This window comes from Octodon degus, unplaced genomic scaffold (assembly GCF_000260255.1).
Source record: "Octodon degus isolate 3935 unplaced genomic scaffold, OctDeg1.0 scaffold00035, whole genome shotgun sequence".
NCBI lineage: Eukaryota > Metazoa > Chordata > Mammalia > Rodentia > Octodontidae > Octodon > Octodon degus.
Genome location: NW_004524611.1, coordinates 1,568,460 through 1,594,880, shown reverse-complemented (window position 1 = coordinate 1,594,880; position 26,421 = coordinate 1,568,460). Strand labels below are relative to the sequence as shown.

General features: G+C 46.7%; 2 protein-coding genes across 4 annotated transcripts in view; both read right to left on the bottom strand.

Annotated features, from left to right (window-relative positions):
- Positions 1-12,815: 12,815 nt before the first annotated feature.
- Fignl1 (fidgetin like 1) lies at positions 12,816-18,036 on the bottom strand. 3 transcript variants are annotated; one of them, XM_023714335.1, is made up of 3 exons: positions 17,443-18,036; positions 17,039-17,082; positions 12,816-15,764 (listed from the first exon to the last, which is right to left on the bottom strand). In XM_023714335.1, the coding sequence occupies exon 3, from the start codon at positions 15,752-15,754 to the stop codon at positions 13,730-13,732; it is 2,025 nt and encodes a 674-aa protein (XP_023570103.1). In that variant the 5' UTR covers positions 15,755-15,764; positions 17,039-17,082; positions 17,443-18,036; the 3' UTR covers positions 12,816-13,729. The 3 variants fall into 3 exon arrangements, with proteins under 3 accessions (XP_023570103.1, XP_023570104.1, XP_004630389.1); XM_023714336.1 differs by having other exon boundaries at positions 17,455-18,036; XM_004630332.2 differs by lacking the exon at positions 17,039-17,082.
- Positions 18,037-22,500: 4,464 nt separating this feature from the next.
- Positions 22,501-26,421, bottom strand: part of Ddc (dopa decarboxylase) — a 65,813-nt gene continuing 61,892 nt past the window's right edge. The window contains exons 14-15 of the mRNA XM_004630526.2: positions 24,828-25,033; positions 22,501-22,925 (exon numbers count right to left, since the gene is read on the bottom strand). Of these exons, the coding sequence (XP_004630583.1) occupies positions 24,830-25,033 (204 nt within the window). The 3' untranslated portion in view covers positions 22,501-22,925; positions 24,828-24,829. The remainder of the gene's footprint in view (positions 22,926-24,827; positions 25,034-26,421) is intronic.

The window sequence follows — 26,421 nt, the reverse complement described above, 5'->3', positions numbered from 1 at the left end:
TATGCATATGTTGCTTGCTCAAAAATTCCTCTGTAAAATGAGTTTCTCAATATTCAGTTTCTTAAAATGCAGATGAAATCCGTATTTGCCTCACAGCTACTTTTAAGCAACAATTTTGATAGCTTTGTTCAATTTGGAGTTGGATGAATGACTATTTGCTATGGATTCTGATTCAGAGTTTATTTTTAAATATAATCTCATGTGTGTGCAAAACATGGAAACTCTAACGATTCATCTTTTGTTAGTTATCATCTTCTCAGGCTCTCTGTCTAAGCTGGGCATACTGCTCCCTAAGAAGAATTCATACTTCATGGGCTTTCAGTTCCGACCGCTTGGGTCTCCAGAATTTACTAACAATCTAACAGCACCAATTAAAAAAAATACTGTTTAATTATACAAGTGTTAAGTGCTTCTAAAATGTTATTGTTTTTTAATTACAAGAGTATATCACTGCTCTAAGCAAGCAGAACTATACTGTGTATGTGAACTCCAACATGCAATTCCACCTTCAACTGCTACCCCAGGAAAGTAAACACTCTTCCGTGTCCTTGTACATCTTTCTGGAGATTTGCAGTTTAAAAGCTATATATAGATCAGGAAAATCATGCATTTGCCTGTATACGTGAACTGCTGCACAACTCACTTATTTGGACACAGCGACCGGAGCTCTTAGCCAGCCGCGTACACCCAGCCACTCGCTCTCACACCACTGCCCCGCGCCCCTCCAGAGTGGATCTACCTGTTCTTCACCGACGGACATTGAAGTTGTCACTACATTTAATGCTATTAGTGTGTCTCTAAACTAATGTATGGTGTGGAGGTCCTCCAAGTGGAGCTGTGCTGACAGACACACTAAGCGGCCCTTCCAAAAGCAGGCCAGTGTCCTCATCTCCCGCTCTTCACCAACACGGGTACTTTTCACATTTTCTATTGTTTGCTATTTTGGGAGTGATGCTATTATTTATTAGAATTTATAAAAGCATATGTTTTACTTATAAAGCCTGTATGATTGAACTTTGCCTTTTTATGTAACTTATGAGACTTTATTAATTGAATAAATCCACATTTAGTGTGAACCCTGGATACTGATCTTCCTGGTCTTATTTTATTAAGGTTTTATTCATTTGCCTTCACTATATGTATTTTTCCTTTTGCTGAATTGACTTTTTTAAAAATGTCTTCCTCTGATGACTTAGAGGTTGCACCCCACTTCTGACCCGTCCTATTTCTATTCCACCCACACTTGAATAGACATGTTTAAATGTGCATGTGTGCACACACAGAGGTGAGTCTGTTCTGCTCTTGGCTTGAATGAGATACACATACAGCTGTATAGCACATAGGAATATTTGGACATTTAACAAATGCTGATAAAATCATTATTTTTAACCTGAAGTAGGGATTTCACGTGACACAGCACATGCCCATCTGCTAATACCCAGTCATCTTCCCCAAGTACTCAACAGGACAGGAAGTCATCTCCCGTGCTGGAGAGATCTCCCTCGTGGAGCCATCTCTCATTGAAATTTGGAAAACACGAAGTAGTTTATATTTAATATTTTTAGTGGAATTTTGTATCAATAATAGCAGTACTTCATTTTTCTTCTTAGCTTTCTGTTTTTGTTGCTCCCTCAATGTATTTACAGACTGAGCTAGGATGACACCAAAATGCCTGAGGCTGAAGGCTACATGTTTAAAGATCAACATTGAAATTTTTAGTAATACTGGGAAGATGTGCAGTACATAAACACAACTGAGTTTGTGTGAGGCTTACAGATTCCAGAATCCAGATCCTCAATTTGCATCTAAAAGATGTAAAATGATTTTCCAGTTCAAAACCCTGCTTGCAAAATCTCCAGTAGAGTTAAGAAAACCACCCCGCTTCCCCTCAAACGTGACTGCCAGCGCTGCAACCATCCAGACCACCTGATCAGGTGGCGGCCCAAGGCCAGCCGAGCAGATGGCATGGGCATCTCCAGACTGAAATGACTGCAGAGCTTTGTAAACTGGAGCACTAAACTTCCAGACTCAGCATGGAGAAAAAGAATATAAACTCTCTCATCAGCAGGCCTTTCATTGACTTGTTGGAACAGTAAGAGTGGATTAATTTCACCCAGTCCTCTTGACTTTTCCTGATGACTATTAGAACGCCTTTGGTTAAATATGCAGAGCGCACCACGTATCTGCTAGACAATCTCTTCTCACTGTTCTTCATACCCTTAATACTGGGAATTCTGGGTAGGGATCTCAGCTGGGTAGGGATTTAAACTACTTCACTCACACTCACTCACACACACACACACACACACACACACACACACACACACACATTCTGCTGGGCTTCCCTAGAGTTGGCTGGTTACCATTTCCTTGGAATGCCAGCGATTCTCTTTGCCACCATAACAAATTAGCACCGCTTCACCACTTAGCCCAACACGTTACAATCTCAGTTTTCTATAAATCGAGTCTGGTCGACTCCGTGGGCTCCTCTGCTCTGGCTCCTGTGAGACAGGCATCAGTGTCAAGCAGCCTGGCTCTTATCTGCAGCCTCTACATCTGCTCAGATGGGTGGCAGGAGCCTGCTCCATGCCCGGGGGCCTGAGGTCCACATCTCTGCTGGCTGCCACAATCAGCTCCTGAAGGCCTGGCTCCAGGCCCGGCACATGGGGCTCCTACCTCGGGGCTGCAAGGGCAGGTCACATCTTTCTCATACTTGGAATCTCTGACTTCCTCTTCTCTCTTCCTCTTCTCCACCACCCAGGGAATGTTCTCTGCTTTTACAGACTCATGCAATTAGACTGGGCCTAGTAACCTAGGATAACCTCCCCTGCTTAAGGTCGAGGTTGCATCTGTGAAGTCCCTTCCCAGCAGGATGCAGATGAGTGGTTGAATAAGCACAGGGTGGGAATCTTGGAGGAAGACGATCAGGACTCTGCCCACCACAGCTTCCTAAACGGGAAGCACGAGAAGCAAAGCCAAGAAAGAAACATGGCCTGGCTCCAGGAATGAGCTTGGGTCTTTTCCTTTCGGTGGGAATTTACTGGATTTTCTCATAGAGAAAACTTCAGCTTTAAAATGGATCAGCACGCCGAGTGAGGAGTTTCCTCAGCAACTGTTGCCCTCTCCATCCAGCAGGGCCTTGATGGGAAGGGCATGCTGACCACAGGGTTGCAGTGGTCTCCTCTGGGGCCCTGAGCGTCTTTGTGGCAGTGGGAGACACAGAGAGGGGACCTCTCCAGGCTCGATGGGAACAGAGGACAAGCCTTTAAGGGAACCTTACAAGAGGACAACAATGAGCACCGTGGAAATGGTCACTGCTTTGTCAAATACTCATGCTTCTGTGTGATGTGACAACCGGAAGTCACCTATCCCCTGATTCACATCTCACAAAGCCAGGACACCCTCATCCACTCCTGAGTTAGGGATTCTGCTGCCCTCCGATGCATGTAAAGGGAGAACCTGGGATCTGCACCAGTGTCCATAACCCCTGCAGACAGCCACTGGTGGCCAGACCTGCACTGCTCCCTGTGAAGACTCACAAAACTATGTTTTTAAGAAAGAAAAGAGTGTGATGGGGTGATGTGGCCAAAGGGAGTCTGAGTTGTGAATCTGCCTGCCTCCAATACAGAGGAGCAGCGCTGACCCACAGGCATGAAGCCCTTGAGAGGAGGGTCTCTCTGTGGGACTGCAGGCTGAGGTGTACGTCAGGTGAGAACCGGGGTAACACTAATGGGGAACGAGGCTCTGCTCTACAGGCACTGGCCCTAGTCGTAGGAACCCAGGACCCACTCCCTACGTTTCTGAGCAGAAATGGACCAACAGCACTAAGACTCAGCCGTCTTTGGCCTGGGCGAGCCCCTTCTCCAGCAGGCTGTGCTAGCTGCAAGTGCCCTAGCTGGTGGCTGCCATGTCAGTGTCCTTAACTCCAGGAGGCTGCTTAGGGTGCCTTGGGTGGATACACTTCTGCCTCTTTCTCCTTCCTTGGCTTACATGACTTATGTATTCAGTGGCTCTTTACAGAGACTCCATCCAAAGCTCCCTCCAGGCTTCCTAGCCCAAGCAGCAGCACTCAAGTTTGTGCCTCGCACCTGGTACTTGAAGCATTTGTCAAATTGATTTCACTTTGATAATTGCTAACAAAACAGCAAATTTAGCTGTGTCACCGAGGCTATCTAGTGCAATTCGCTCACTTTTATTGCTAAAGCAACTTAAATCTTGTTTTTTTTGTTTTGTGGAACCGGAGTTTTGAATTCAGACCCTTGCCCTTGCCGGGGAAGCACTTATTCCACTGAGCCATCTCCCAGCCCCCCTGAAATCTTAAATGGTATGTAGAAACTGAGATCTTAACAAATATGCAGAGGCTGTCCATGGTCAGGATCCCTGGCAGTGTTCTAATGCCCACTTCTGTGGTCAAAAGGTAAGGCATAGGAGTTAAAAATGGCAGCGAGGCGGACTAAAGCACCTGCTCAGGCAAAGCGCAGGGACCAGGGTTCGATCCCCATGCCGGCCCTGCCCCTGGGGCATGCTGAGACAGTGGCTGAGACAAGGTGTGGTGGCGTGCACCTGTAATCCCAGTGCTTGGGAAGCTGAAAACAGGAGGACCATTATGAGTTCGATCTGTGTAGTGAGACCCTGTAGACCCTGCACTAAATACATGAAAAAAAAAAAAAATGATGACTAGTGTTCAGTCATCTGGCCTTTGACAAAGGGCAAAAGCCATACACAGGAGGAAGGATAGGTCTTTAATAACTGGGACTGGGAAAACTGGTTACACACATGCAGAAGACCGAATCTAGACCCACATCTCTTACTCTGTATTAAAATAAAATCAAAATAGATCAGAGATCTGGATATTAACACAGATAGAATCTGCTGGATGCTAAAAAGGATAAAACTACAGAAATGCCTTGTCTAATGACCCACTCAGTTAATGAATGGCCAAGCAAGAAGCACTGCTGGAACTTAGCACACACCGCTCAGACTTAGGACACGGGGACTCGAGCAGGAGCGCGGGCTTCAGGCAGCCGCTACAGGAGAACACAGGATGGCGCAACTGTGCTATGCTGCACTGCGCTCTGTTGCATGGAAGGATACACACATACAAGTCATCAAGCTGGCTTCCTTTGATCACTTCTTTGCTCCAAATGCTGTAAATACAGTACTACACACAATTCCTCATTCAGCAACCAATTAGTTTAGCAACCTACTCTCAGGAATATAGCTTAGTTCTTGAATGATGAATGTCTGTACTGAAGATGGGTGGAGGTGAAGTTCTTTGCTCTGCTTTGTCTGGGGTGGTTGGTTTATTCATTTATTTATTAATTTTGGTGATAATGAGGATTGAACCCAGGGCCTTAACCCTGAGCAACATACTCAATGCTTTTAGTTTTGGGAGAGGGTCTCACTGTCATTAAACAGGCCAAGCAGGGCTTGAACTTATGGTCTTCCTGCCTCTGCCTCCCCAACTGCTGGAGTCAAAGGTATGTGCCACCATTCAGCTAGACAGAGTTTGAAACAGAACCCCAAGTGCACAAGGCCGCAGCCACCACGAGTCCTGACAGCCAGTTAGTTACCAACCCACCCACTGGGCCAGAGCCCGTGACGTGGCACACACTCAAGGCAGCCCACCGATGTGGATGGCAGTCTGGATGGTATTTCAGAACTCAGGGAGTGAACTGAAATTTCAAAATAATGAAGACAATAGGTGGAAATGTAAAGTTCCTCAAAACACAAATCAAACGCTGTGTAATAACAGGCACATTTAAAAACTACTAACACAGTTAAAAAAAACACACACATATATTTCTCTAAAGAATATAGATGTGACATTTCTCATCAAAACACTAACATGTTGCTTTTAAAACCACAATAAGAACATTCATCCTCATCCAGTGGGATTTATCAGAGATGTGAGAATGACTCAACATGCGTGCTACAAGTTACGTACTGTGTCCCCCAAAGCCTCATGCAGTCATGGGGGGGCTCCCACAGCTTGTGGTCAACTCATGGTTCAGCGCTGGGGCTATGGGTGAGTACCACACCTGCCCTGGGGCGGACAGCCTGCCTACAGTAGAAAGCAGGGAGAAGCTTGCTCCCTGCCTCTGCCCCTCCCAGTGTGTTCTTGCTGCTCTGCTATTTTCTGCGCCATGACCTGTTGCCCTGTGCCCTGTGCCACTCTGCCCTGGAGCTAGCTGAGTGTGGGCTGAAACCTCCACAAACATACAACAATCAGTAAACATACAACAATCAGCTTGATTAGGATGTAGGAGGCCCTAGGGTCAATCCCCAGTACTGCAAAATACAAAAGCAAAACTATTAATATTTTTATACAATGAGACTACTGGGAAAGAAATCATGAAAAAAAAAATTCATTCCCAAAGGCTACCTAAAACATCAATAACACAAGGGCCAGCCAAATAGCTCAGTGGATTAAAGCACCTGCAATCAGGCACAGGCGCCAGGGTTTGATCCCTGGGCCTGCTGTGCCAGCCCCGCCCCCAGGCACTGAGATGGCAATTGAGACTGGGCGTGGTGGTGCACGCCTGTAATCCCAGCTCTTGGGAGGCTGTGAACAGATGGATCACTATGAGTAGGATCTAGTAGTGAGACCCTGAACACGCTGTAGACTGTTCCCTAAAAAAAAAAATTAAAAAAAGAAAAACCATCAACAACAATAGCAAAAACTATGTAGGAATAAATGTCCCCCAGGAAGTGAAAGGCTTCCACACTTCCACATGTTCTGACACACACAAGTCCTTGGAACTTCCGGCACTGCTTCTGTGGCAGCCATTTTCTGCAGTGCTGCTAGTGCTTGCCATACTTTACAGTATCGCCAGCAACACCCTCCATCAAAAATTGGCAATTCGATTTAGAGATCTAATTACAGATGATACTGGGCCAAGAGATAAAATACAAGCTGTATTTCATCTGGCTAACTTTTGATTCTTTGATTGATACAGAATCTCTCTATACAACTCAGACTCATAGTGACCCTCCTACCTCACCTGGTTCAGGGGCTCGCACAGGATGCAGTACTGGGGACTGAACACAGAACCTTGTGCTTGGCAGACAGGCACTTATGCCGCCAAGCTATCTCCCCAGCCTTGATTCACTTTTCAACCTATATCTTTGGTTCTTCTTCATTACTCTTTCCATAGCATATGATAAAAATATTTTTAAAAAATCTTAAAAATGACTACTAAATTGTCATAATGCAACTATCATCAGATTTCTCCTCTATTGACAATTAGATATTTTTTAAAAAACAAGAATATTTTTCATTTTAAAAAGAAAAACACCTACAAAATATCTGGAGTTAGCAACAAAATTTCTGCAATACCTATGGAGAAAAGCTATATAATGTAACAGAAAGATGTAATAGGATAAGCAATCTATTAATAAACATTTTTGTAGAAAGGCCTCTACAATAAAAATTACAAAACTCTGATGAAAGAAACACATAAAAAGCAAAAGATTTCCTTCATTCATAGACTGCAAACATCAATACTGCTAAATATCCATAGTTCCCAAAGCTATTTACACACTCAATACAATCCCAATCAAAACTCCAGTAATGGGCTGGGGAGATAGCTCAGGGGTCTAAGCACCTGCCTGGCAAGCATAAGGACCCGGGTTTGATCCCCGGTACCATATGCCACACCAGCCCTGGAACCCCAGGGGTACCATGCCAGTCCCAGACTCGGGTGTGGTGGTACATGCCTATAATCCCAGCACTGCGAAGGCTGAGGCAGGAGGATCACTACAAGTCTGAACTGCTTAGAAAGACCCTATATCAAATAAGAGTATTTTGATTATATATATATATATATATATATATATATATATATCTCCAGTGATACTCTTCACAGAACCAGGAAAAAATCCTAAAACCCACAGAAGCACAACCTTAAAATTCAATTCAAACAAAGAAACAATGGTAAAATCTGTATGGAAGCACAAAGGACCCTAATAGTCAAAACTGTCTTGAGAAAAAAACAAAGCTGGAGCTAACACAATATCTGACTTTAAAACACAAAATGGTTAGGATAGCTATACAGCAGCATTCTCTTAATTCAATGAATACAGAGATTTGTTCTTATAGAGTTTGTGGACAGGATATCATGTCATTGCATCTTGTACAATGAATAACCACTAAGACAACAATATACAATGTATTAATTATTGAAACTGTGCTAGTAATCAGTTTTGAAACTCTCAGTCCTATTTGTTTCTCAATAAAATTATTTCTAAACACACACACACTGTGAAGCTACAGTAATCAAAACTGTAAGACACAGACAATGGAACAGAACTGGATACCCTGGAATAACCCTGAACAGCTACAGTTGTTACAGGCAGTGAGTTAGGCAAAAACATCATTCAGACAGGGTGAAGCCCTCCAAAGGAGCCAATATGGAAGACAAGATGCCTTGCACCTGTTGGGGAGACACACAAAAGATCAAACAAATGCACACCTCCCTAAAGATAAGCATCCCCACTGATATTCTAAACAGGTCTCTATCACCTTGAGGAAGCCTGGAAGAGTCACTACCCACCCCTACAGGAAAGGCCCCGGTTCTGTATTCATCCCCCTTGCTATACCACTCACTTCCCCATTTGAGCCTAGCTTTAATCAATTTTACTGGAGCAATTATGCTTATTGGCCAACCTTAGTTTTGTCCCACCTCATGTACGAGTCCCCATGTTTTTCACCTTAGACCGCTTCTCCTCATAGTTTTGTTCTATAAAAATCTCTAGAAACAGCAGATTCCTGGGCAACCTACTCAGGTCCCCTTTTGTCCCTCTCTAGGACAGAAGCTTCCTTTCCCCCAATAAGTAAACACTGCCTTAATCTCCATTGTTCCTAAAATTCGTTCTTTGGTTTTTAAGAACACGAACTCATCCCAGGTATCTTTCAGACTGGGAGTTTCATTCTCCATCAGAAAAAAGTGATTTTCAACAAAAGTGCTAAAAACTCGCAATAGAAAAAGAATCATCTTTTTAATACTTGGTACTGAGAGGGCTGGGAAATCACTTGAAGAAGAATGAAACTAGACCTTCTATCTCTCACCCAGCTATAAAAATCAATTCAAAACAGACTGAAGACTTAAAGACCTGAAATTGTAAAACTACGAAGAGAACACATAAACACATATGACACATGCTTTAGTCACTGGAATGGGCGCGGATTTTTTTTTTATAAGACCTATCAAAACTAGACATATGGGATTATTTCAAATTAAAATCTTGTGAATAGCAAAAGAAAGCTTCAGAGTGAAGAACTTATTGAACAAGAGAAAATATTCGCAAACAGAAAATTCGACAAGAGTTGGCATCCAGAATAGACAGGGAACTCAAAAACCTCAACAGCCAAAGACCAAAACAAACCAAACACTTGATTAAGCAACAGACAAAATAACCTGAACGGACATTTCTTGGAAGACAGACAAACAGGCAGCAGGTAGATAAGAAGCCGCTCCACATCCCTAGTCCCCAGGGAAGATCGAAGCAAAGCTGCGATGCGTGCTGCTCCTGTCAGCACCAAGGAAATGAGGTCAGCACACAGCAGAGCTCGCCTGCCCTGACCACCGAGCACTGTTCACAGTGCCCAGAGGTGCGGTTGGCTCAGCTGTCAGGAACCCCGAGGACTGGTGGGACGGACACGGACACGGACACACACACACACACACCCATTCAGCCACAGAAAAGAACGAAATTCTGTCTTCTGCAACAATGTGGAGAACTAGAGATCATTATATCACACGAAATAAACCAGGCTCTGAACACAAATACTCATGTTCTCGCTCATCCCAGCAACGTAAAAAAATAATTCTCCCAGAAGATGACAGGAGAATGGAGGGTGCCAGAGGCTGGGGAGGGTACAGTGGGGGGTAATCAATGGGTTACAGTTAGCGAGGGCACAGCTCTGAACGTACTAGCAGGGTGATCACAGAACAATGATATACCTCAAAACGCTGCAAGAAGCCAGGTGTAGCGGTACTCTGGGAAGGCAAGGTGTGAGGATCTCAAGTTCAAGCCCAGCCCACAGCAACTTAGCAAGCATCTCAGAATGAAAGTGAGCTGAGAGGGCTGGGGACATAGCTCAGCGGTGTACGTGCCTGCCTGGCAAGCCCAAGGTCCCAAGTCTGATCCCCAGTACCACAAAACAAAAAAGAGTGGAGGACATACACAACTTAGCACAAAGGCCCTGGGTTACTCCTCAGCACCCCCCCCAAGGCCAGGATACTGAATGTTTGCAGAGATGATGGACGACATGTAATAGAGCTATGTTTAACCCAACTTAAACATCAGACAATGTACATACATAGGAAAGTGTCACATAGTACCCCATTAATTTTAATCCTGCCAAAATTTTTAAGTGTGGAATAGGAATAAGAAAAAAATTTGAAATATTAGAGAACATATTTCTAAGTATGAAAAAAAAACCAGAAGCCAAACACAAAATAAATGAAAGCCCAACATTACAAATTTGGACGTTACCATACTACTACCAAAATCTTAAGCATAACACAACAGGCATGTGTCAGGACAAGGCATCTTTATATAAAGGAAACATAACTGAAAGACATTAAAAGTCCAGTTAGTGTTCACTTTTCTGAAACAATGGCTTTAAGATGCTGCAGTGGAAGCCTCAAGTCAAAGCTGCCCTCCCAGCTGCCTCGGAGAGTGCTGCTACAGGAGGCTGTGCAGCAGTGATGGCCGATTGTCTTCCTAGCTCCGGCTTCCCAGCTGCGAGCGCGCTCCCTGAAGCCTTCTCACACAGACTCTTGCTCAGGAGAGTAGCAGTCCGCAGAGCCACCTCACATGCTAACCAGATGTGGCCCAGTGTGAGAGCCGGCAGGACTTCTGTCTTGGACACAGCCTATCCTAAGCGGCACAGCGGCACAGGGGGGAGTGGTGTGGCTGTTTCAGCTCCTGAAAGTCAGGACTGGCAGAAAGTGAGGTTTTATGAACTTGACATTAAGACTGAGTTACAGTGCCGAGGCGTAGTGGCACATACTCGCAGCACTCAGGAGGCAAGGCTGAAGGATCACAAGTTCAAAGTCAGTCTAGGCTACACAGTGAATTCAAGGCCAGCCTGGACTCCATGATGAGACTCTGTCTTTAAAAAAAAAAAAGACTAAGCTACTACAAAGTTAAATAAATCCCAACGAGTGGACAACTGCTGCTACAGCTAAATACTATGGTAACTGTAAGGCCCCCAAGAGTTGGAATAGCCTAGAAAGAGAATACATACCAGTAGAGAAAAACTACCAACTCTGACATCAACACCTAAGATTCCAAGGTCACAGTACATTTTAGTTACTTGTCACTTGCTGCTGAGAAACATACCTGACTCAGTGTTAAAGGGAAAAGCTCTTTAGCTCAGTGTGCAGAGGCTTCAGTCCATAACTGGCTGTGTCCAAAGCAAGGAGGATTGCCGCAGGGGCATCCCAGAGGAGAGATGGTTGTTGGCAGCAGAAGACAGCAAAAGCAAGGTAGGGAAGGGGAGAGGCACCGCTTCTTTCTGCCCCTTTATCTTATTTAGATTTGGGGGATTAGGGCTGTACCAATCCCTGCAGTAGGCTGATCCAGCAATACCCACCTTAATCCTAGCATTACCCTGTGAATCAATCACACAACCCAGATTCAGCTACTCTGAAAAGCCCCATCTAAAAGCGCATGAGGCTCTGGGGGACACCTAGACACAAACAGTAACATACTGGCTTCACACAGAGACAGAAAGGGAAAATGTGGGCTGCGGAGATAGCTAGGAGGTCCACGTGCCTGCCGGCAGGCACAAGGACCAGGGTTCAATCCCCCGTACTGCATGTCATGCTTGCCCTGAAGTCCTGGGCACACTCTGCAGGCCTGGAAACTGGGCATGGTGGCACACGCCTGTAATCCCAGCACTGGGGAGACTGGGACAGGAAAATCACTATGAGTCTGAACTGTGTAGTGAGACCCTGTGCCAAATAAATAAATAAATAAATAAAACATTTTTTAAAAAATTTAAAAAAGAAATGGAAGAAGTACTGGCTATTATGTTTTTAGATGTTAAATCTGATATCCAAATACTAACAAAAGATAATTGCATATTAAAGAGAAAAAGTAAAACTCAAAACAATAAAGCCTAGAAGGCAGAGACAGAAGAGTAAAAATTTACACTACACATGCCCCGAAACAAGCTGCTACAGTCACCAGTCAGAAGTGCCTTAACTTCTTACCTCAAGTTGCAGAGTTCACAAGAGAGAACACTGCAGCTGGACCGCGACTCCCCTGAAGCCAGCGCATCACTGCTTTTCCTTCAGCACCTGGAACCCTGGCAGGCATCTAAGTGTTGCATGAATGACTGCAGAAGAACACTAACAAAAAAGAAGACTGCCTACTGCTCAGCGCCCGTGTGGTGCAGATAAACAACCTGATTCACTGCAAAGGAAAATTCTGGATGGGCAGTTTTTCCAGAGGAAAACTTGGAACACTTGCCAAAAATCTGAAAATGTGCCCAGTCTTACTCCAGGCATTTCACTCAGGAAATTCACATATACACTAAATATTTCATCTTTGTGTATTATCGTGGGGTCTAACCCAGGGCCTTTTGCGTGCAAGGCAAGATTCCTACCACTGAGCCACATCCCATCCCCAATTAAAGGATTGCTACGTGGCATTCTGTGTATAATAAACAAAAGACAGCCTAATGCCCAGCCCTCCACACTCTCATAGAAGACTGAACTGGTTCTATAGTTCACCCTACACAATGGAGTCCTAGGTAACCACAGAAAGGAAGATTCTTATAGATGTCTGTTAGTGTGGAAAATGATAATGCACTTTAATGAAAAAGAGGAGGTGACAAAAGAGGGCTCATAGTACCACCATTCTTCTGATTAAAAACAACAAAAAAACAACTTCTAACAGGATCTATGCTGAAATACTATGTCCCCCAAAGTGGTAAGAGAACTAACAATGATTTATATACTCTTATTTCTATTTTCTTAAGTTTCTACAATGAATGTGTATTATTTATAAAACCAAATGGCCCATTATAAAAACATTAATTTTAAAAGACAGTAAGATAACAGGTTCTGAAGTAATGTCAGGTAAACTGTTAATAGCAAACATCACAGATCCTCTGAAAAACTACAGCATCCTTTGCTGCTTGGATCTGTGGATACCTCTGATACTAGGATTACACCTTGCAAATTCTGACATGCTTTTATTAGCCTTGGTAAGAAAAGAAAACCACAACATAGGCAACAAACCTGCTGAAGAAAATCAAAACCTTTACTCTCACTCTAGTTTTTGGTGAAGTCTTAAACACAGAGCAATGAGGTCTCAAATGGAAACCACTCCACCAGCCAGTACAGAGCCTGTGGCCTTCAGAAGAACTTTCATCAACAAAAATCTAGAAATCAGATACAGCCTCATACATAATCTTCAGGTTAAACTTTTGAGTTTACTACTCACCTTCAAAAGACTTCTTAAAAACAAAAAATTCACCTTCATCCTGTTTAAATAACATAAATATCAGGTAATAACTGGAAAGCAAATAAAGCATTCAATACAGGCAAAGCCACCCAACTGCAAACTGAACTACTGCTATCCTTATCTGATGAATTTACAGCACGTCCCCAAGTGCTGCAACTCCTGTATCCCTAGATGTTACCTGCTACACTAAAACTAAACCAGCCAATGCTCCAAAGGTGGCATCTTTTCATTCGCAGTGTCCTACTCACTTTCCACTACCAAATGTCTTGTTCCAGTCTTCATACAGCTCTAAGTCTTTGGAAGATACACTAGGCCGCACAGTTCTAAAAGCATTTTCAAAGTCGATGTAAGCTATGGGCCGAACCTGATCTGGAGTTATGGTGGCAATGTCAGCAGTCTGTAGACTGCGAATGGGACCGAGGGATGCCTCCCTGCACAGCTGGGTCATGTCTGCTCCGGAGAAGCCATCAGACCGCTGGACAACCTGAAGGACTTCCTCCTCAGTGAGGTCACACTGCTCCTTGGACATCAGGTTCACCACTATCTGTTTCCTGGCAGATGCCTCCGGGAGGGGAATGTATAGTCTCTTTACCAGCCTTCTCCGGGCAGCCTCGTCAATCTCTTGGGGCCGATTTGTGGCTCCCACCACTAGAATTCGGTCTTCAGAAGATGTGGATGTTCCGTCTAACTGTACTAAAAATTCCGTTTTTATTCTCCTGGAAGATTCATGTTCACCATCTCCTCGCTGAGACAATAAGGAGTCAATTTCATCAATAAATATCACAGCTGGTTGCTGACACCTTGCAACAGCAAACAGAGCACGGACCATTTTCTCCCCCTCTCCCACCCACTTAGAGGTCAAGGATGAAGCCGAGATGCTGAAGAACGTCGCTCCAGACTGGCTAGCGATGCACTTGCCAATCAGAGTCTTACCAGTCCCTGGGGGACCAAAGAGCAGAACCCCTTTTGGGGGTCCCCGTAGCCCAGTGAAGATGTCTGGCCTCATCATGGGCCACACGACTATCTCCTTTATCGTGGTTTTTGCAAAGTCCACCCCTGCGATATCCTCCCAGTGTACTGGCGGCCCATGATCCATGATCTCATTCATAATCAGTTCAATCATCTTGGGCTCCACGTTCTTCAGGCGCTCATCAACGGGAGGGGCTGGCTCTGCGGGGGCCGCCCCATGGGTCTTGTACTGCAGGCCGCCGTTCTGCTCTGTCCCCTCTGGTTTAGGAACAGGAGGAACAAACTTTGCAAATATCCCTCGAGATCGCCCAGCTCCCAGAGACTTCTTCACACCCCCAAGGGAGGGCCCTGGGGCACGCTGAGGCTGGTGGCCCTTTCTCTGCTGGTCTGCCCATAACTGTTCCTTTGCAGTTTTAAAAGTAGGCAGGGTGCTCTCTTCCCGTGGGCCACTGTCTTCTGTCTTCCCAATGGCCTTATTCAGAACTGGAGTGGAAAGAGTATCAATGGTGACAGAACTATAAACGGCCTTCTTTGCCCACGCATTTTCGCAGCCAGAAGGAAAGGGAGTATGGTTAGATAACACCATCTGCAGTCCCACAATAGCTTTAGGAGAGTTGCGACTTTCCTTTGGGACATTTCCAAATAATGGGGTGGCTTGGAGCTTGGCTGTGGCTTTCTCACCTAAGGAGGAGGACATGGAGTAAGTCTGGGCACTGTTGGGCACCATAGGTGGCTGGGCCCTCTGAGGGCACCTCCACAGGCTGCTGGCTGGGAGGTCTTGGGTCCTATTTGTGTCAGGAGCTGAGCCGGGGAATAGGCCGTCTCCGGCATCCCCACGAACATCAGAGTCAGGAAGACCACAGGCAGGGTCCTCTGGCTGGATAACTACTGATGCCCCCGCAGGGCCCAGCAGTGCGTCTCTGGAGCTTCTGCCAGCCTGCATCATCTTCTGGACGCTACTCATTTTGAAGACATTGTTTACTGACAGCCCCGACTGCCACTTGCTACTGTCAGACTGCTGAGATCTTGCCAAAGCTAAAATGTTTTCTGCATAGTTATTCAAGCCAGCTTCCACATTGTCAGAATCGACAACTGCAGAGTATTTTTCCGCATATCTCTTGAAGAGTTTGGTAGCACAGACCTGGGAGATCTCAGTGCTCGCCCAGGCATACTGAATACGTAGTATCTGCGCACGATACGCATCTGCCTTCTGTGCCGGTGTACACGTGCCGGATGTGATTGCAAAGTAGTTCTTCTGCCACTCGCTCAGGTGCACAGACCGAGAGCTGGGGGCCTGCATCTCAGAGGTTCTACAGTGGGGCACAAAAGGAAAGGCAAGTGAGTAGCAGGAAGAAAACAGACATAATGGTCCCGAAGATCTGCTGGGGTTTTTATTTATAAGGTTTATTTATAACAACAGATTACTTGTAAGAGAAAAATCAAATAAATCACAGACTTTGAGTACTCAAGATATACAAGTCTATTTTAAATTCAGTGTTTCTTGGTAATTTTTAAAATACGGAGCTTTTCAATCTATGAATAGAACACAACCTTTAACAAAATTTTCAGCAGAAAGAGACTGAGAAGTATAACATCAAAAATTCAGAAATAAAAAGATGCATACTACTATACATACTATTCAAAATTTTTCTAGAAGTTCTGGTCAACAAGATAAAATTTTTAAAAAATAATATGTTAAAACACTGAAGGGGACCGGGGAGATGGCTCAGTAGAATATGCACTTCCCTGGCAATCGCAAGGGCCTGAGTTTGATCCCCGGTTCTGCCAAAAACAAAACAAAACAAAAACTAAACACTGAAAAGAGAAAAAAGCAATTGCTATTAGATAAATGAGTGCTGCCATCACAAAACCAAGTGAATTAATAAATAGGTAATATAGCACTCATCAAGATATATAGATATAGGAGGGAATAACCTGCTCAGGCCGCTCTCCTATCCCTCTCTTGGACAGGAGCTTTCTTTTCCTCAATAAATATATTCTGCTCATAACCTCTGTTAAAAAAAAAAAAAAAAAGATATATAAAGTCAAAACGTAAAGTTTTCTTTAAGTTTGGTCCCCTATCCAGGAAATTTTTTAAAATTTAAAATAAACCATGCTCATAACAACTACAAAGACTTTAACATATCCAAAGAAGTGGAAGTCCTGCAATGTGAACTCTCAAAATATAGAAAAATTGATACAAAGTCTTTAAGCTTAAAGGCTTAATAGTGATTTTTGTGAACTAAAATATTTTAGTTATACAACAATTTTCCTGGCAGAGAAAACATTCATCAGGTTTACACAGAAAGGATTTAAAATTAAGCACCAAAACAAAGGCACTATGGGAGCACAGTGAAACTATGGGTACACAGAATAAAGCAGGTGTTTACATCCGGGCTCCAGGAAAAATTAAGAGGATAGACCCTAAGCAAGCTTTTACTCTGAGCCTGCAATTTCCTTACTGTCAAGTGAAGAAGCAGCATTATGAGAATCAAGCCAGGCCATGAATGTGAATACAGGGTGGGAATGACTCATGTTCCCGCCAGCACAAATGCAGAAACTGCAGCTCAGTGAAGGAACTCACCAAAGACCACACAGCTGCTCATCAAAGGAGCCAGAGGTCAGAGCCTGAGGGATAAGGCCATAAAGATGAACTCTAGTTAATGTTTTCAGTGTCTCACTCATGCATACGCACTTAAGATAACAAGCCACAGACTCTCCCACAATTTCACATAAAGTGAACGCACAATTGTTATGGCGCATAAAACAGCAAAAGCCAAAGAGCCAACCAGTAAAATGCTTTTACTGTAGATTTCTCTCTCATGTTATTTCCATAAGCATGTTCATATGCTTTAACCACCATGAATGAATCATGATGTTGCACGTGTAGAATCCATCTATGTATTCACAAGGAAAATCTATAAGCAAAGTTTCCTAAGAGTACTGCAATAAAGTAAAAAGTGAAGAACTTGTACATTTTAAATTCACCTTTCAAATTACCTAGAATATTCAAGTCATTTTCATAGAAGCGCCATGTTTAATACAGCTTTGTATCTCCAAGAATGCCTTGCAAATAATTTGTCATACTACAGGAAGAGCTTCATAAATTCATAAATCTTTAATAAAAACAAAAGCATCCAGTGAGACTGTAGTCTGTCTAATGCTATAAAGCCTCCCACAGTCAGAACACAGATGTTCAGCCCATCCTGCATCTCACTGTACCATTTTAACTCTCGATGTCCTTCATACAAGCCTGGAACCAGAAGCCAAAACGCAGATGACTGGGAAATATTCAAAAGCCCCACAACTACTTCAGTCATCTCTTCCTCTCCATGGTTTCACTCGTTTACCATCGCGACCCTGGCATTTCTGCAACAGCTCAGAGATCCAATCCCTGCTCCCAGGAACCTCCATTCTCGTTCCCACTGTCACCTGCCTCAACACTCATCTGCCAAATCTGACTTCTTCCTTTCAATCCAATCGCTTCCCCAACAGCTCTGGATGCAAAAAGCCGGCCATCACTGCTCAATGACACACCTGCTGTCCCTGTTACCACATCCAAGTCAAAGTAACTTTTATCGCCTAAAAATTATAGTTAAGAAGCACTGACATAAAACTGCTTTTGTCTTTATTTTCAGAAATTTCCAATTATTTTAAGACTAGAGGGCCAGCCAAATAGCTCAACGGATTAAAGCGCCTGTAAGCAGACGCAGGGGCTGGGGGTTCCACGCCCAGCCTGCCGCGCAGGCCCCGCCCCCGGGGCGCTCACCCGCGGAGGGCGGCAGCGGTCTCAAGCCTGCGAGGCCCCGAGGCCGCGGCCCTCTGGGACCTGCCCTCCACGCCAGCAGCACACGCGCCCTCCGGGAGGCATCCGCGCTGCCCCTGCACACGCAGCTGGCCCCGCACGGCAGGGAGGCGCGCGGCAGCGTCCGCCGCACTCGCCAGCCAGGACGGCCGCGCGTCCCGCCCTAGCACGCCGCCTGGGGCTCAGCTGTACCCTCGCGCGGGCAGTTCCGTGCGGGAAAAGAAGTGCCACGGCGCGGACAGGTCCCGCGATGTCGCGCCCGGGGCTCGGGGCTTCCGCGGCGGGGCGGGGCGGCTCCTCGGACCCGTGCTCGGCCTGCCCGGGGCGCGCCGCCGAAACGCCACCCCGAGAGGCGCGAGGTACGCACCGGGCGACCGGCCGGGACCCCTCAGCGCGCCGCGGCCCGCCCTACCCGCCACGGAAGCCGAAGGAACTACGCCAGGGGCGTCGCAACACGACCGCGCCCGCAGCGCCGGCTCTGCCCCGAGCCGAGCCCGCCCGCACTCAGGCCCGGCCGCGCGGCCAGCGGCGCCCTGACGCGCCCCTCACCACCTCCACTCACGCCGGCCGGTCGCCAAAGACTCCGAAAAGCGCGCGGTGCGCTGCGCGCCTGCGCAGTGAGCGAGGTGCGCATGCGCGACGTAAGCGCTCGGCGGAGTCACGCGTGCGTGCGGGCGTGCTTACGTATGTACGTGCGTGCGTGTGGTGGTGTCTGCTGGGGTCGCACCGGGTAGCTGTCGGGACGCAGTGGGTTTAGTACGTTCTTTATCTCTCGGTCGTTGTGCAGGACCTCCGCACTGAGCCACGCCCCAGCTCCCTCCTTTACTTTGAGGCGGCTCACCCAGGAGCGCAGGCGGGCTCCAGTTTGGGAACCTCCCTCCAGCCTGCCCTGTGCGTTCCTGCAGGCGCAGGGTGCCGGCGCTCGTGCTGTAGGCAGCTGAAGTAGAGGTATTCTAGGCAGCCAGACAGGGCCAGGCCCCAAAGACACAAGCCCGAAGACAAAGTGACTTTGCAGCTTGGAAGACAGGGACGCGCCCGTGTGGGCCAGACCTCAAGACCAAGACAAAAGAGGAAACACAGCCACATGCCTCCCTAGGGATGGGCTCAGGGATTGATATTCTACATAGGTCTCAGATACCTTGAAAGAGCCCAACTGAGTCACCAGCCCAACCCCAGCAGGGAGACCCTGGCCCATGTTCATGCCCACCTGCTGCGTGACTCACTTCCCCATTTGGTACTGGATTTAATGCATTTTACCTGAGCAATGGTGTTTGTAATCTCATTGGTTGACCATAGTTTGTCCCACCTAAGCGAGTTCCCACCTCTTCTCGCCCTAGACCTGCCTCACCACATGGTTGTCCTCTATAAAAGTCCCTGGAAGAGACAGCTTCCCAGGGACAACTCTTTCAGGCGCCCCTCCTGTCCCTCTATTAGACAGGAGCTTTCTTTCCTTCAATAAATATATTCTGCTCATAACCTTCATTTGTTCCTAAAATTCCTTCTTTGGTTTTAGAGAACATGAACTCGTCCCAGGTACTTTTTAGGTTGGGAGGTCAGTTTTTCTCCCCGTGTCATTTGGGGGCTCCCTGTATCAGTCACAGGTTTCCGTCCAACTTCTTTCCTGTGGAGTTCCCTGAGTGTGGCTGGAACCCCGCCTTCCTGACCACTAACTGTGGTGAGGAAGAAGGAGTGAAGGCTGGTACTCCTGCTACAGAGACATGAGACACAGTCAACTGAAACCAGTGGAAAGTGCCATTCTAGTGGGAGGGATTTTTTGTTTTTGTTTGGGGGGTGGTACCAGGGGTTGAACTCGGACCTTGCACTTGCCAAGCTGGTGTGTGTGCTGCTGAGCTGTCTCCCAAGCCCCAGTGCAAGGTTTTCGTGGACCATACAGAATGAGGTACAAGAGACCAGGGTAGGTACCTGTGGCATTGCCCTGCATACACAAAGGCAGTGAGTGGAGCTAGTGTGTCCCCATGTTAGAAGACAGAATGACAACAAATTTAAATTTCTTTTCAGCTTTTATTCACGAATCAGCATAGCTTCATGAATCATTGTCCAAAATTGAACCAGAGTCTGCACTGGTCAAAGGCAGGACAGCGGATTTTCTAAAGTGAGGACAAGAAAAGAAAACGCTAATGTACCTTCACACAACATTGGCTTCCTTGTAAGGATCAACAGCCTCGACTCCCCTCTCTTGCTGGTTCCCATAGACTAAACTGTCTCTGCCTGGTTGTGTGAACCTTGTGCTTTTAAAATAAGTTGATCTCTGGGCCAGCGAGTTAGCTCAGCGGTCTAAAAGCGCCTGCTTAGGCAAGCTGGGGCAGAGTGCAGGGACCGTGGTTCAATCTCCAGCACCATGTGCCACGCCAGCCCCACCCGCAGGGTGGGCTGAGCTGGCCACAAAAATAAAATAATAATTTAAAAAATAATGTAACACAACCTAACAAAATAATAAAATGAAAAATTGGTCTGCTTGCAGATCCACCTACCTCCTTAAAGTTTGTTTGGCCATGTTAAGTACTTGGCATGAGTGACTTTACTTAGGCTTGGGCTGTGGGGGCCTAGCTCTGTCAGAAACATTGGGTTCCCATAATTCTTGCTTATTACCTGAAGTGGGACATAACAGAGCAGAAAGGAACTATTTTGGTCATTTTCCTCAATGGCCAACCCAAGTCTGCTTCTCGATGTTTCCAGCTTGGTGCTGGACGAATGGAATTGTTCCACACAAAGTTGTGTTGAAGTCTTCAGCCTTGCTCTAATCAGCTCCCAAAAGCGCCACCCGAGTGTCAGGACTTGAGGGGTGGAGGTGATCCAGATATAAAGCATCCCACGGTTGATCCCGGCAATCGCACAACACTGAGCAACGCAGTGTAATGGATAGGAGGCTAAGTTCTAGAGCCAGACTGGGCTGCAGCCCCAGCTCAGCCACTGATTCGGGGCAGGTCACTAAAGCTGTCAAAGTCTTGCTGTGCACGTGTGTAAAACAGGATAACGAGGGCACCTACCTCTGGGAATTTCAACGTGTTCATATTTTAAATCAAGCTCAATAATGCCTGGCTCAGAACAAATGCTGTGAGTGGCTTTTGTTGCAGAAACTGGGAGAAAGCCCTTCTTCCTGTCTCTAGGGCTAGGAGCTATAGGGCCCCGTGCTGCGTTGGAGATGCTCCATCAGAGCTGATGGCCTGGAAGTGAGCCATGCAAGCACATCTCTGCTGGGACTGCATGGAACTGCATCTACTCTGAAGCCTTAGTCTCTGCCCCCGGGAGATCAGACCAGTTCAGAGAGGAGTGTCCCAGCCCCCGGCTGGCCTCTGCATGCAGCAGCCCTAGTGCCACCTGCAGCCCACTGTCCTGCCTCCGACTCCTCTCCACCATCTTCCCAACTGCTTCTGAACAGGCAGGACAGAGCCGCTCCAAGTAGCTGAGGGCTGGTACTGGCTCATCTTGGAGCCTCCCAGAAACCGGGCACAGGGCACACCCAGCGCAAAACTATCTCATTTTAAGATTTAGTCAGCTCAGCCTCAGTTCAGTGGCATGAGTGCCCGCTCCAACGGTCCTGTGCAGAGGTCCTGTGCATGCTGATGGACCATCCCAGGTTCTCACGCTGTGACAGAAGTCGAGTTTGATTCATGACCAGATGTCCTGACCAAACATGATGGGAGAACTATGCACGTGTAATGGTTCTGGATTTCTGAATACCATCGTATGATTCAACTACATTTACATATACTGGAAGCCTTTAACATTCAAATGCCTACTAATGACCGGAGGACCTTTGCTGAGTCTCTACTAGAAGTAGGTAATCTGGGATAAAAACAGGCATACTGATAAAAGGAAAATAATTCCGAAGAAAGATAGAGGACATTTGCATACCACCTTTCCTTGAATTTGATGTTTATAGGAGCACCCTTCTTTTACTTATTGGTCATGATGGATTTGCTGCACAGGGAAACTAAGGCCCTGGAAATCAGAACATCACAACAGAAGAATGGGAGCCCGTTGCTTGGATCCAGGACGTTTCTTGGTTATGAATTGGCTGAAGTCACCCCCACATAAAACGTCTGTGCTGTTAATTATGTGTCTGGAACGGTGCATGAGCTATGGTTGGCTCTCAGCGAACATGGAATAAACGCCATCTAAAACTGTCTAAGTGTGGCATATCCAGCCTCTGCAAGGGAAAGCCCACAGCACAACACGCAGTGTGACAGAGAGTAGAACAAGATGACCACCTCACACAATTAGCAGATCACTTCAGCTGTTTATTAAGCATTTAGTCATGTGACAGGATGATTTGAAGACCACAGGTAGAGCCTCAAGTTATGATCACAGACAGCCCTAGCAAACACTTCACTGAGCCTTTTCTGCTACCACTAATGGCTTCGTGAGCGTGAACACCTCACTGTCTTCTTCAGCAGGAGATAGGATATGATTTGTAATCAGCAAGTATCACAGCCAGATAGTGAGGTAAGTTCCAGCCACTTGGATGAACTTCACATACAGTAGTTATTTTTCATTGATCAGACACAGAGGAAGACGATCACAAGCCTGGTTAACTCTGGGGACAGACACAAGGCCACGAACAGCGGAGCTCCGTGGAGCAGGGGCGGGGTTTACTTTCTTCTCATTTTGGTTTGCGGATAAACTTTCACTCAGCTTTCAGTTCCTACAGGGAGAAAAACAGCATGAACGAGCGACTGCATTCCAAACATAAAGTGCAACAATTTTGTGGACTTTTTATTGTATATAGAGAAGAAATAGACTATTTCTCCCGTATAATAGAGGCAAAGGTCCGAGGTGCCATAGTTTGAACTGGAAGACAGGAGTCGCTGTTGTGGCGCTCACATCTCTAGTGACGAGCTTTATCGATAGCAACTAGAATCTCTGCCTGATGTCCTCCCCTTTGTAAAATAGGAATGGTTTCCACTTTTGCTCAAAATTGTGAGCATATGGACATGACATGACAACCTCAGATAGGCACAAGAATAAGATCAAGGTACTAAGACTTCTCAATGTTCAGTTAATCTGACCAGAATATACCTGTACTATAATTTTATATGGTGTCTCACCTACTTTTAAGAATACTCTATTTATTTATTATCTTTTATTTATTTATTTGGTCCAGGATCTTGCTACATAGCTCAGATTTGTGGCGATCCTCCTGTCTCAGCCTCCCCAGAGCTGGGATTATAGGTGTGCGCCACCACGCCTGGTCTCAGTGGCCAGCTCAACATGTGGTACATGTTCAACATGTGATAATGGGCATCAAATCCAGGTCCTTGTGCTTGCTAGGCAGGGCTTAGATTGCTGGAATATTGAAGAATTTGAAGAATATTGAAGCCCAGTGTTTCTTTTGAATCTGCAGCAAGGATAAAGGGCCTGGAGGAACTGGGGTTTCTATGAGAAATCTGTTTCTGTTTCTGGCCACTTTCCAGAGTCACTGTTGTATGTATTGTTCTGGGCACATGGGAATAAGGTCCTTACCTGGTACAAGCTTATTGGGTACCTGGCATGTCCACCAGGCGTGTGTTTGATGGGGTTTGTTTTGCATGTATGTATTTCTTATGCTTAGAGCAACTGAGTTCTTCAAACATGAGCCCTTCCCTGACACCTTCCAGAGATGCTGAAGATGAGACTCTGAGTTGTTTTGGAGCAGAGGTCTCAGCTTAGGAGCACAGGGGGGTTCTTCCTGTATTCCTTGGCATACTTCCACTGGGGAGGTAGCTGCCTTGGCCCCACTTTTCTGAGGCTACCAGAGCCACTCACATGATGAAATCCAACTCTGAACCTGATTTTTTAAAAAATCACTATACTGCTTCAGATATTTGCGGTTATAATTGGGAGTAGAGAAGATAAAGCTGCCTGCGTACAAGTTACACCATTAGATGCTGTGTCCTCCACAGGCTGTAATAAAAGACAGCGAGGAGGTGAAGCAGAGAGGCAGAGAAGGAGAACTTCACGGGGAAGGTCCCACAGACACCCACCGCCCGCTTCCCCAGGTGGGAGCCCACCACGACAGGAACAGGGAACTCCAGCGCAGCGACACACCTGTATTAGCCTGTGAAAGGCCTGTGCAGCTGATCCTTTCAGTGCCCGTGTACATAGTTTAAAAACCCTTCCTGTGCACGGACATCTGAGGAAGCTGTGTGCGGATCGCAGGCCTACGCTGCCAGGGCCCCAGCCCTCACGAGCAGGCGTCTAAGCGTGCTTGTCTCGTAAGCCGTTGTCTCAGGGCAGTGAGCTCCCCGCCACATGAAATCCCATCTTACTGAGTCCTTGTATCTAAAGCTTGCCAGTTTAACATAGAAGCTTGTGGTGACAGCAAGTCACCTTAATGCCATTTGGGGAGACGCAAGAGGCCGATATTATGGACTGATATTCTCCTATCAGACAATAAAAAGTTACAAATCTTAGTTCTCAAGGAACCATTAACAGTAGCATTTGTTCTCCTTCTGCTGAACGTCATACGGTTTTCACACTCGGGGTGGAATGCAGTCCCCGGTGCTAAGGGCCAGAGCCGGGGCGGGGTGAGGACGGGGACTCCTGCCTGGGCAGCGCTCGCACTCACCTCTAGGTGTGGCTTTCCAGCCTCAGCACCTCGCCTGCCAGCTCTTGGATGTGCTGCCAGGCCCGCTGCACGTGGGCAGAGGCCACCTCGCGGGAGCAGATGGCGAAGCGCAGCACAAACTTGTCCCGGAGGTAGCATGGGACCAGGTGGATCTTCCTGGCACTGTTTATTCTCTTCAGAAGCATTTCATTCAGCTGGTTGGAGCCCTGGAGGAATTCAAAGGGGGAGACTGTGCTTAGCCCTCTGATGTCTTAAAACATCACCCTACCCCACATCATGACCTCAGCCAAAGCCTGGCAAGACAGATACAGAAAGAAAAGGCCACTGCTTGCCTTCGTTTGGGAGATGAACACATCCAGCAGTAATAGTGACGTGGCCCAAAAGGCCCCTCCCCATCTCTGCAAGACCATTTGTCCCTGTTCCAATGTGCTGTCAAGAGGTGGTCCTCCCAAGCTCCAAGATTGTTTAGAGAAATGAAGATCCCTACACTAGATGCCTTGCACAAGTGGGTGGGCTCAAGCCAAGTGACTGCGGTCTCCATTCCTGACAGAGAAGAAAGCCTCACCAGCAGTGCAGAAGAAGCTGCTGTCAGAATCCAGGAAAGGTGTCCACCAACCAACGATGGTCTCTCTGGTATAGAGTAGCCCACCAGCCAAGGCAAAGGTCCTAGGTCCCACCATGCCCCCTGAAGGCCCAGGAATGACAGCTCTGTATCAAGCAGTGCATGGGAGGCCACATATCCCCACTCTGCTTGCCTTGCACAGGTAGCCTGGCCCTGGTCCTCTCTGCCCACCCCCTCCACACCCCTGCCTGTCTTATTCTATGCAGCCTCTCCCTGTCCACTGAGCCATACAGTAGGGTTCAAGGCAGGGAGGGGCTTCGTGCACATAGACGCTCTCTGAGACCCTTAGAGGGCTGTCCCATTCCCCTGGCCCAGTCTTCAGGTGAAGACAGAAGCAGCCAGGCTGCAGGGCAGAATCACACCTGCAGAACACCTGCTGGGTGCTAGAAACAGCCTTGACCCAGGCAGGTCCTCCTGGGCTCGAGCTGTGGGTCTCAGCCTGGCTCCAAGTTGCCTAGCACACCATGACAGGGTCGCAGGCAATCTGCAAAGTGTCTGCACGCACACTGGGTCTGGATGAACTGGACCCTGCTCAAGGGGAAGGGTGGAAGACAAGGCAAGGAAGAAGATGCAACAGGGCGGGACAGCGGGGCCACACTGCAGCTACTCAGTGAACCAACTAAAAACACAGGTAATCGAAAGAAAGGCAGGGACGTACATCCTGATGCCAAAACCAATCTGAACAAGAGATGTGCAGATCAAACAAAGCACAGACAGAGGACTTTGCAAAACAGTGAAGCAGCCTGCTGGCTCCCTGCTTGCAGAGCTGGAATGCACACTCTAGGAAGAGTGTGCCTGCAACAGAGTGGCACACTCAACCACACTGGAGAGGGCTGGGGGCCTTCCTCCACAGAGAACATTGGAGCCTGGCACAGAGTTTCGCCAGAACACACAGGGGCAAGTGACCAGGAAGCTAAGCTCCTCCCCGCCCCCCCAATCACTGTTCTGTTCTTTTTTTTTTTTTTTTTTAGT